Source organism: Muscardinus avellanarius, assembly GCF_963383645.1.
Source record: "Muscardinus avellanarius genome assembly, chromosome: 10".
NCBI classification, from domain to species: domain Eukaryota; kingdom Metazoa; phylum Chordata; class Mammalia; order Rodentia; family Gliridae; genus Muscardinus; species Muscardinus avellanarius.
Window position 1 is genome coordinate 109,982,125 of NC_137796.1, and position 11,844 is coordinate 109,993,968.

At 53.6% G+C, this 11,844-nt stretch overlaps 1 protein-coding gene across 1 annotated transcript; it reads left to right on the forward strand.

The window, feature by feature from the left end:
• Nucleotides 1-1,032: 1,032 nt before the first annotated feature.
• Nucleotides 1,033-11,387, forward strand: PAM16 (presequence translocase associated motor 16; the record flags this gene model as incomplete). Its single annotated transcript, XM_080703969.1, has 7 exons — nucleotides 1,033-1,079; nucleotides 4,624-4,675; nucleotides 6,765-6,767; nucleotides 8,042-8,126; nucleotides 9,102-9,238; nucleotides 9,779-9,844; nucleotides 11,301-11,387. The coding sequence occupies 7 exons, from the start codon at nucleotides 1,033-1,035 to the stop codon at nucleotides 11,385-11,387; spliced, it is 477 nt and encodes a 158-aa protein (XP_080560095.1).
• Between the last annotated feature and the right edge of the window lie 457 nt (nucleotides 11,388-11,844).

Below are 11,844 nucleotides of genomic sequence, written 5' to 3' on the forward strand. Positions count from 1 at the left end.
TTCCTAGGCAAAAGAATCTGAAATGAAAGCTATTTGGTTTCCAGTTTTCGTATTCCCAATGATTTGGCATTCTACTTCATATTAGGTTTGTTTATTTATTATGTTTTCATCCTAAATATTTCGGCGATATCAAGGGAATAAACAGCCCCGAGTCTGACCCACCTCGGCCGAGGGCAGCACTGCGCCGCCCAGGCTGCCCCGCCCCGCGCGTCACGCTCTAGCCCCGCCCCCATGCGTCGCGCAGACGCCCCGCCCCCCCGTCCGCGACTGCGCATGTCCTCGGGCTCGCGCACGCGCATTCCGCCGGCGCTATGACCTTTGACCCTCCAGCCGCCCTTGAGCCGGGTGGCGGGCCCCGGAAGCCGGAGTCCGCGCCGCGGAGGTAGAGCGGCGGTCATGGTGAGGACCCGGACCGCGCTGCCGGGGGCGGGAGGCCGAGGCGGGCGGGGGAAGCAGGGGCTGGGGAGTCGCGCCTGGGGCCGAGGACCTCGGGGCCGGGAAACATCGCCCGCTGGGAGGCAGGGCGGTCGTGGCTGGCCTCGCCCGGGCGTGAGCAGCCGCCGTGGGCAGCAGGAGGAGGAGGATAGGCCGGACCCGCGCCCCGCGCCGCACTGCAGGGCAGCACTCAGGTGTGGCCCAGTTGGTGTCCTCGCTGGACAGTTGACCACTCCAGGGAAGCGGCAGACCTGGACTTGACCTAGGCCCGGGCCACGGAAGACTGAGCGTTTCTGTGATACCATGGGGCACCTAGAGCCAGTCCACCGACCTGTGTCCTGGACGGCCACCTAAGGAACTTTAAAACCGCAGGCTTTTGCAGGGCTTGGTGGCGCACGCCTATAATCTCAGTACTTCGGAGGCTAAGACAGGAGGATCACAGGTTCGAAGTTTAGCGAGACCCAGTTTCCAAATAAAATATAGGGCTGGACATGTAGCCCGGAGGTAGAATGCCCCAGGGTGCTTTCATCCCCAGCAACACACACACACACACACACACACACACACACACACACACACACGGCAGGCTTTTGAGCCATGTCTGTGGAGGTCCTATATGTGTTCCTCCAAGTGATTCTGATGCGGTTGGCTTGAAGGCCTCTTCTTTAATAACAAAGTGTCAGCTAACTGCTTTCAAGTGCCAGACACCTAGCTGAGCCTTTATGTAGATTCTCAATTAGCTTTTATGAAGTCCGAGTCCTTTTCCCCATTTTGCATATAAAGGCCATGAAGCTCAGAGAGTTTGATTATCCCAGGGTCATCTTTCCCGCAGGCGTTGGACTGCTGCTTACCCCAGTTCTTTCTGTGACCTGACACTAAGGGATTGCCAGCCCATCTTTCTTGCCTTATGGCTGCTGCCAATTATTAAGGACCTATGATGATTCCTCCCTGAATTGGGTGTTTCCTGGGTGTTGTCTCATTTAGCCCTGAACACCCCCCCCCCAAGGCCCAATGAAACATGGACCTGTAGGAGTTTGTATTCCAAAAAGGAGAAAACAAGTCTGGAAAATAAGATAAAGTGACAGTATTATTAATAGGAAAGGAAAAATGCTGTGGGTAGGTCAAGGAGAGTTCTAGAAAGTTTTGCCCAGGGCCTGGACTGTAAAGATGTCCAGCCAAGTCCTGAGGATGTTGGTTTTGACAGTGTCAGAATGGGAGGGAGAATATTCAGAGTGGAGGGACTTAGCGCAGCAAAGGCAGTGAACTGTAAGAAGTGGGAGAAGGGATCAGGAGTAGAGTGTGGCTGGAATGTGGAGCGAGGTGATGGGGAGAAGAAAGTAGGGAACTAAGTTGAGGCCAGGCAGAGACGTGTGAAGGCTGAGCTGGGGTGTGAGCTGAGTTTGCAGGTGGCAGTGGAGAACTGTGTTGGGGGATGGCCAGGGCTTTTCCTCAGCAGAGAGGTTAGGAGGTATTTGGAAACCTTGTCTGGGAGCATAAGGCTTATGAGGCTCCGGCTTTGGCCAAAGCAGAGCTGAGGGTGGCCTGGTCGTGTGGATTTCTGGACAGCCACGTCCATTCACATTCTTATCGGGCACCTGCTTTGCTGGCTGCTGCCTGGGCCCCAGAAATACTGCGGCAGATGACCCTCCTGTCCAGCTGTGATGCTAGCAGCTGTTTTCAGGGGCCCTGGATGCCTGGAGCCCCTTCCTGTTTCGTTGTGGCCTTGAGTCTGCTCACCAGCCTGAGGGCCTGCAGCTGTGCCTCGAAGGAACATTGCATGTGGTTGGTCAGAAAGCTGGGCTCCTTTCTCCATGTACGTCTCATGAGATAAGCCTCGCTCCTGGATGCCCTCCTGAGTGTGTGTGGTCCTCAGCTGCAGACTTGCGCTGTGTTGCCTCCAGAAGAGAAAGCGAATGTGCTGCCCGTGAGTCCCAGGGTTGGAGTCCTGAAGCTCTGACTTTGCTTTCTGACTGCCGCTTGGCCTGAAGTTGCTTACCACAAAGGCAGGTGGTTCTAGCCCGGAACTGTCAAGTCAGTGGACTGTGGGGCACTTGGGGGCCTTCTGGGAGGACCTCAGCAGTGGGTCACCTGTGGTGGCTGCAGCTGGTAGACTGTTGTTCCCCACAAGTCAGCTGTGAGCATCTCCTAAAATGCTCATGGGATGTTTAGGTTGGAATAGGTGGATGAGAGGTTTAGCTGCGCCCCCTGATGGCCGGATCATTAACACCAAGTAGGGTCTGTTGGTGGAAGCAAGGCCAGCTGCTGAGCTCCTGCTTTGGGCCTGTCACTGTCAGTCCACTTGTGTGTGTGTTCCTGGGGATTAAGCCCAGAGGTATTGTACCTCTAAGCTATACCCCAACCCTATTTTATATATTTTTTTGTAGTATTGGGAGTTAAACCCAGGGACACCCTACCTCCAAGCTACACCTGCGGCCCTATTTTATTTATTTCTTTTGATGGTACTGGGGTTCCTAGAAACCCTTCTACCTCCGAGCTACACTCCCAGACCTATTTTTTGGAAACAGGGTCTCTTAAGCCAGCGAGGCTGGCTTCGAACCTGCATGATCCTCCTGTCTCCACCTCCCAGGTGTGGTTTTATTTTTTATTTTGAAACAGAGTCATACTAAGTTGCAAAGGGCCTCACTAAGTAGCTGAAGCTGGTCACAAACCTGTGATCCTCAGTCTCAGCCTTCTAAGTACTAAGACTACAAGCTATACCCTCAGCTCTTTTTTTTTTTTTTTTTTTTTTGGTACTGGGGATGGAACCCAGGGGCTTTCTACCTCTGGGCTATACTCCCAGACCTTTTTAATATTTTATTTGGAAACAGGGTCTCACTAAGTTGCTGAAAGCCTCACTAAGTAGCTGAATCTGACTTCATTAAGTTGCTGAGAGCCTCACTAAGTAGGTAAGGCTGGCTTCGAACCTGTGTGATCCTCCTGTCTCAGCCTCCCAAGTACTGGGATTACAAGCGTGTGCCACCACGCTTGGTGGCTTTTTTTTTTTTTTTTTTTTTTTAGCAGGATCTTAAGTTGCAGAGGGCATCACTAAGTTGTTGAGGCTGGCCTTGAATCTGCAGTCTTCCTGTCTCAAGTCTTCAAGTACTGGGATTATAGTAAAAACATGTGGGTACCACACTCAGCTCACTTGGGTGTGTAGGGGAAGAGTTTCAGGGAATTAAGCCCAGGGTAATTCTACCTCTGAGCCACACTCCCCACCTTATTTATTTATTTATTTTTTATTTATTTGTGGTACTGGGGGTGGTACCCAGGGGCTTTTCTACCTCTGGGCTATATTCTCAGACCTATTTTATACTTTATTTGGAAACAGGGTCTCACTAAGTTGCTGAAAGCCTCACTAAGTAGCTGAGGCTGGCTTTGAACCTGTGCGATCCTCCTGTCTCAGCCTCCCAAGTGGGGAATTACAAGCGTGCGCCACCAGGCCTGGCTGTTTTTGGTTTTGAAACAAGGTCTCACAAACTGCAGAAGGCCTCACTAAGTTGCTGAGGCTGGCCGGGAACCTGCAATTCTCCAGTCTCAGCCTTCAGGTACTGGGATTATAAGCGTGCGCCACAGATTCCGGCTGGTCCACTTGGCTTTATGTGCATTGCCTTCTGACAGACATAGCCCTTTTATAAGGAGGAGGGCAAGTAAGAAAATAGATGCAGAGAGGTTGAGTCGTTGGCCCATTGGACGTAGCTTGTGAGAGACAAAGCCAGGCCCGGCGAGGTCAGCGCCGCCTCCCTCCCTCCCTTCCCCCAGCTCCCTGGGGTCACTGCGTTTTTCAGCCTTCATCCCTGAGGAATCAAAAGAACTGTGTGCTTCCCGCTGCCTACCCATTGCGAGGCAGTGGATCAGAACGCAAAGGAACACTTAGTGGTCATCCAGTGTGCTGCCGGGCGCTGGGCCAGCCCTGTGTAGGCATTGCCGCCTGAAGCCCTATGACTCCCTGGTGTCCACCTTTCACGGTAGGAAACTGCAGCTCAGAGGGTGGAGGTCTTGTTCAGGGCCACAGAACCCGGATTTGCTCACGGGTGATCCTAAAGTTTCTGTGTAACGGCTGCGCCACACTGCTACCCCCAGGCGATGCCCTCACAGGACCTCTGTGGCCTCTCTCTGCCCTCCAGCTAGATCCCCTGACCAGCTGGGATAGCTGCCGAAGTTGAGTGGGCCAACCCCCTTTCCCCACAGCTGTGAGGCTCTAGACAGCAAAACCACAGCCTCCAAGTCACGCTGGTTTAAAGTGTGCAGGGCATGGCTAGGGAGGTTTCCCAGTAAAAGCCTGTGCTTTTGTGTGTGTGTGTGTGTGTGTGTGTGTGTGTGTGTGTGTGTGTGTGTGTGTGAGAGAGAGAGAGAGAGAGAGAGAGAGAGAGAGAGAGAGAGAGGGGTAGATAGATAGATAGATACTGGGGTTCCTGGAAGCCCTTCTACCTCTGGGCTACACTCCCAGACCTATTTTATACTTTTTCTTATTTTTGGAAACAGGGTCTCTTACGCCAGCGCGGCTGGCTTCGAACCTGCGCGATCCTCCTGTCTTTGCCTCCCAAGCGTGGGGATTACAAGCGTGCGCCACCACACCCGGCTGTGGGGTTTTTTAACATTGTTTTGGGGTGCTGGGGATAGAACCCAGACACGTCAAACATACTAACCAGGAACTCTGAACTATACCCCAGTCCTCAGCCTTAGTTTTTTATTCTTTTTTTTTTTTTTTTTAAGGTGGTACTGGGGGTGGAACCCAGAGGCTTTCTACCTCCAGGCTATACTCCCAGACCTATTTTATACTTTATTTGGAAGCAGGGCCTCACTAAGTTGCTGAGAGCCTTACTAAGTAGCTGAGGCTGGCTTTGAACCTGTGGGATCCTCCTGTCTCAGCCTCCCAAGCGCGGGGATTACAAGCGTGCACCACATGCCCGGCTTTTTATTCTTATTTTTATTTTTTTTAATGGTACCGGGGATTGAACTCAGGGGCATCCTACCTCAAAGCTACATTCTCAGCTCTATTTGTGTGTGTGTGTGTGTGTGTGTGTGTGTGTGTGTGTGTGTGTGTGTGTTTTACTGGAAATTGAACTCAAAGGCATCCTTCAAACTACACCCCCTGACTGATTTCTTATTTGGAAACAGTCTCAGTAGGTTGCTGAGAGCCTCACTAAATTGTTGAGGCTGTCCTCAAACCTACAACCCTGTCTCAGCTTTCCAAGTACTACTAGGGTTACAAGCATGTGCCACCACGCCTGGCTTCACTAGGCTAATGAGAGTCTCGGTACTTGCTGAGACTGTTCTTGAACCTGCAGTCCTCCAGTCGCAGCAGCCTGCCCAGATTAGTCACGGTCTCGGTTCCTTTTTTGGTGCTGGAGGAGATTGAACTCAGGAGCATTATCTCTGAGCTACACCCCAGCCCTATTCTATTTCTATCTTGGTTGTTGAGAGTCTCACTACTTTCTGAGGCTGTCCTCAAGCCTGCAGTCCTCCTGCCTTAGCCTCCCAAGCTTGTGTGCTACCATGCCTGGCTTCAGTTCTTCCTATTTTTTTTTTTTTTAAACTAAGTTGTGGAGGGCCTCAGTAGCTGAGGCTGTCCATGAACTGCAATTCCCTGGTGTCAGCCTCCCGAATGCTGGGAATGCTGAAATGCTGGGATTATAAGCGTGTGTGCACCACCACGCCCGGCTAGGGCTTCAGTTCTTAATGTGCATTATTTAGCAACAATCATTGGCCTCAGCAGAAAAGTAAAGCGGTGATTACAAGGTCGTGTGAAGGGTGTGTGGCAGCAGAGGGACAGAGGCTCCCAGTGGGAAGCGAGGTCACCTGAGGGGTGTCCCAGGCTGCGGGAACTCCCTGGAGTCACTGACTGGCGGCCAGGGCTAGTGTTGCCCTCAGCCTCCTGTCGCGCTTACAGTGGCTTTAGGCAAGGAGGACAGGAACTGGATGAGTGCCCTGCTGCTCCTCACGCGGCCTCACAGCTGGCTGCACGCCCCCTTTGATCACTGGAGGGTCTTCTGTGGATTCTACTGGTGTGAAATTGCCACCTCCCTGTGAGATGCAGGCAGCTCCTGTTGACTCATTCCCTGATGGCCCATCATCACCTCCCGCCCTCTAGGGAAGGGCAGGCGCCCTGACCTGGTCAGCTGGAGCATCGCCCCTCCCCAAGTCCTGGCCCTCAGGCTGGTCACTGAGCCCTTGAGGGGTTGGGATGGAATGGCAGGAGCAGTGTCTGGCTCCGCACCTGAAATACAGGCTCAGTCGATACTTGCTGACGAAGGAAGTCTCACCAGAGCACTGTTGACCATGCTGAGCCATCTTGCGTGTCCTCTTGCGCCCCCTTTATGCCTTTTCAGGCTGTGAGGGTTCTTTTTTTCCTTTCTTTTTTTTTGGGGGGGTGTCGTATGGGGGATGGAACCCAGGGGCCTTCTACCTCTGGGCTACACTACCAGACCTATTTTATATTTTATTTGGAAACAGGGTCTTGCTAAGTTGTGAGGGTTTTTTATACATGCTGTCAATACAGTCTCAGTTTCGCGAGATCTGTATGTTTTCCCGTGCCACACGCCTTCCTAATCATATCTCGCCTGGGCTGCTCCCAGGACATTCCTTGTGCTTCCCCTCCTGCCAGTGAGGCTCACCCCTCATTGTCCTAGAAGCCCTAATGTTCATCTTGATTCTCCCTGCCTTTCAGAACACAGCCCAGGGGAGATACTGTCTTCTCCCAGACCCTCTGTCTCCTTTCTGAGGGCTCCTGTGCTTTGGATTCCAGGCCACAGTATTTTTTGTGCTGGAGGAGTCAGTACCCGCCGCAGCCGCATCCCCTTGGTCAGTCCCTCCCTTTCCTGAAGGCCAAGGAGGACCCATTTGCCTGTGGGACTCGAGTGTCCTCCCAGACCCTCTGTCTCATTCCTGAGAGTGCCCTCTGTTGACTTCACTTCTGACCATGTCTTAGTGAGACTCCCCACTGTCTCCACGGTGAGCCGAAGCAGGCTGTCTGCAGCCTTGCCGCACCAAGGTGATTTCCCTGCCAGGCCACGAGGTGTGTGGCCAACTCAGGCAGCGTCTGAACGAGTGAGCAGACCAGTGGCAGAGCACGAGCTAGCCTCCCTCTCCCTGCCCACTGGGACCCACTGGGCTTGTCTCCGTGCCCTTCGCTCCTAGGACGGAGACTCTTCCTTTAAGTAGACTTTTGGTTGTGTTGAACAGAATGGACTCCCCATCATGGCACTTGGCATCTTGAGAGTTAGGGTGATCTGAGTTTCCCCCCTGGGAAAATGAAGGTTGGACTAGATAATCTCAGAAGCAGGAAGTGTTACCATCAGCCCTGAGGTAGAGGGCAAGTTGATGGCAAGTCTGGAGGCTGTCCCTGTGTTGTGGATTCCAGGCCACAGCCCCTCCATCCCCTGCAGCCACCTTCCCTTGGTTCCTGTCTTCCTGAAGGCCAAGGAGGAGCCTCTGGTTCTGGGGACTCCAGTGCTATCTGATGCTTTTGAGTTGGGGCATTGGGAGAAAGTGTGTGACTGCAGCTCTGTGCATCATAGCTGCAGTTCCCCAGCAGCCATCTCCAGGGTCCCACCTCTGCAGGCTCTGAGGATGCAGTCTGCTGACCAGGTGCCTGCTCTGCCCACAGGCCAAGTACCTGGCCCAGATCATTGTGATGGGCGCGCAGGTGGTGGGCAGAGCCTTTGCTCGGGCCCTGCGGCAGGAGTTTGCAGGTAAGCTCGGGCCCCGTCTTCCCAAGTCAGGACTTCTGTAGGCCAGGCTGGCTGAGAATGCAGGGATCCCTCTGCAGGCTGGACTTTTGCAAGTTGAGTGGCTTGGGGCACGGTCCTAGAGCAGCAGTCAGACTTTGGGACTTTCCCATGCTAGGGAGAAGTTTACCTCTAGTAAGACCTGGTTAACATGAGCATCCACGTCAGGATTTGGCAAACTGACCCACTTAGCTTCTTATTTTTGCAAATAAAGTTTTATTAGAACACAGCCATACCCTCTGGCTGCTTTTAAGGAGAGCTGAATAATTCCAAGACTGACTAATTGGCTGCAAAGATAAAATACTTACTCTCTGGGCCTGTAAGGAAGTGTGCTGCCTCCTGGTTTTAGAGTCATCAAGAAGGAAGTGTCACTGGGCGTGGGGGCACGCACCTGTAATCCCAGTACTTGGGAGGCTGAGGCAGGAGGACCACAGGTTCACATCGAGCCTCAGCAACCTAGCGAAGCCCTCCACAACTCAGACCCTGCTTCAAAAGAAAAAATAAACAGGGCTGGGGGGTGTGGCTGAGGTAGAATTCCCCCAGGGTCAATCGGTGGTCGCATGCACGCACGCACGCAGCCTGCTTTGTTGGTCTGGGTCCTGGCTGGGCAGAGGGTCTCAGCAGAGCTGCTGCTCCACTGCTCATAGCTTCGCTCTCTCTGGTCCCCAGAGCCTAAAGCTCCCCAGTTGGCTGGGTCCCAGGACAAGGGGCGGGTGAAGAGGAAAGTGGATGGTGGTCTGGGGTGAGGACTAGAGTCCAGCTGAGGTGAGACGCTGCCCTGATTCTCCGGTGGGCATGTCTGTCTCCAAAAGAAGCCGCTCCTGGCCACCTCTGTTCTTGTCTCTCTTGTGCCACCTGGCGGGGTGAGCCACCCAGTTGGACGGCCCAGGGGAGCTACAGGCCACTGAGGACTGAGCCATCACCCACATGTCCACACAGCTAGCCGGGCAGCAGCTGACGCCCGGGGACGAGCCGGGCACCAGTCTGCAGCTGCTTCCAGTCTCTCCGGCCTCAGCCTCCAGGAGGCCCAGCAGATTCTCAACGTCTCGAAGCTGAGTCCAGAGGAAGTTCAGAAGGTGAGGCCTCCAGGCTGGCTTCCAGAGTTCAGGGTGGGAGAGGCCTCCAGAAAGGGCAGGTGTAGAGGCACTGGCTGACCAGGCCTCCCTTGGGCGCCACTGATTCTTACTAAGTTACTGCCCCTGGCCGCAGTTGGCAGTAGCTGGGCCGTCCCTTCCCTGGTCCCAGCAGCCTCCTGGGTCGCACTTGGCGCTTGGTGCGCGTGAGGTATGGAGGTCAGCCCTTTACCCCTTCCTCGTGGTCGGCTTCCTTTGGTGTCTCACTCAGAAATTGCAGGTCCAGCTGCGTGTGGTGGGCACGCTTGTCATCCCAGCCTGTGGAAGGCTGAGACAGGAGGATCATGGTTCGCGGCCAGCCTCAGCTATTAGAGTCCTTTGCAACTCAGTGAGACCCTGTTTCCAAATGAAGAATAAAAAATAAGACTGGGGGTGTAGCTTGGAGGTAGAATGCCCCTGGGTTCAATCCCCAGTACTGCCCAAAAAAAAGAAGAAAAGAACAGAAGAAATTGCAGACTTGCTCACCTTTTCCTCTCCCCACAGAACTATGAACACCTATTCAAGGTCAATGATAAGTCCGTCGGTGGCTCCTTCTACCTCCAGTCCAAGGTGAGAGCTTTCTGATCCTTGAGGAGGGTTAGCCACAGACTTCTTTTCCTCACCCTGGACTGTTTTCCTCATTTCCAGGGGCTTGGCAGGTAGAATAGTTGTGCATACATGTCTGTAACCCCAGTTATTGGGAGGCTGAGAGAGGAAGATGCCAAGTTTGAGGCCAGCCTCAGCAATTTAGTGAGATCCTGGTTTTTTGTGGTTTTTTGTGTTTTTTTTTTGTTTTTGGTGGTACTGGGGGTGGAACCCAGGGGCTTTCTACCTCCGGGCTACACTCCCAGACACCTATTTTGTATTTTTATTTGGAAACAGGGTCTCTTAAGCCAGCACACGCGCCTGGCTTCGAACCTGCGCGATCCTCCTGTCTCTGCCTCCCAAGCGCGGGGATTACAAGCGTGCGCCACCACGCCCGGCTACTCCCAGACCTTTTTTATATTTTATTTGGAAACAGGGTCTCACTAAGTTGCTGGAAGCCTCACTGAGTAGCTGAGGCTGGCTTCAAAGCCATCCGATCCTCCTGTCTCAGCCTCCCAAGTGCAGGGATTACAAGCGTGTGCCACCACGCCCGGCCCAGAGATCCTGTTTCAAAGTAGAAAGTTAAAGAGAGCCGGGTGTGGTGGCGCACGCTTGTAATCCTGGTGCTTGGGAGGCTGAGACAGGAGGATCGTGCCGGTTCGAAGCCAGCCTAAGCTTGCTTAAGACTTAGACCCTGTTTTCAAATAAAATGTAAAATAGGTCTAGGAGTGTAGCCCGGAGGTAGAAGGCCCCTGGGTTCCATCCCCAGTACCACAAAAAAAAGTTAAAGAGAATAAAAAGTTAAGATGTGGTGACGCACACTTGCAATCCCAGTACTTGGGAGGCTAAAACAGAATCGGAGGTTAGTTGTCAGCTTCAGCAACTTAATAAGGACCTCTGCAATTTAGACTGTTTCAGAAATAAAAATAAGCTGGACGCAGTGCTACATGCTGTAATCCTAGTACTTGGAATGCTGTGACAAGAGGATCACAGGTTTGAGGCCATTCTCAGCGATTTAGTGAGACTCTTACCAACCTAGCAAGACCCTGTTTCAAAATAAAAAAATAGAGCTGGGGGTGTAGCTTGGAGGTAGAATGCCCCTAGGTTCAATCCCCAGTACCACAAATAAATAAATGGGGCTGGGAGGGCATAGCACAGAGGTAGAATGCTTCTAGGTTCAATTCCCAGCACCAAAAAAATATAAAACATAGGGCTGGGGCATCACTCAGAAGTAGAATGCCTCTGGGTTCAATCTCCAGGGAAGGAAGGAAAGAAGGGAGGAAGGGAGGGAGGGAGGGAGATAAAAGAGTGCCAGGCCTTTCCCTGGTGCCACAACCCAGCGTGCAGAGCTCCTGAGGAGGAGGGGCTGCTCCCCGGGGCGGTGGCCTGGGCCTGGGGCCAAGGCAGAGGCTCTGCCAGGCCTGACCTTCCACCTTCCTAGGTCGTCCGTGCGAAGGAACGCCTGGATGAGGAGCTCAGGATCCAGGCTCAAGAGGATGGAGAGAAAGGGCGGACGCCCCAAACGTGACTGTCGGCTCTCCTCACTCCACCCACCGCCTCTTAATTTATAGCTTGGTAATAAATCTCTTTTCTGCATCTCTCTGGTGTACACATCCCAATTGCAGAAGGTGGGCTGCCCGTCTGCGGCAGTGAGGTCGGTGTAGTCCTGTCCTGCCCCCCTCCCCCCCGCCCTCCCGCCCTGGGCTGCGCAGAACGCCCCTGCGTGGCCGAGGTCCCCAGAAGCCTCTGCCAGCTCCCACTGGACCGTGGTGCTGCCCACACAGTCGGTCGGTCGGTCAAGGACCTGAGCTTCATGATGCTGAGCCCAGAACCTCCCCGTCCTTCCCCGTCACACGGATTCAGAGGGTGGCCTGCAGGGCTAAGGAAAAAGCACTTTCAGCCGCGAGCTGGGGGCCTGTAACTTGGCCCTGGGCAGGGTGGTCTAGGGTCAGACGGCCCAATTCCTGGCATATCCAAGACAGAAA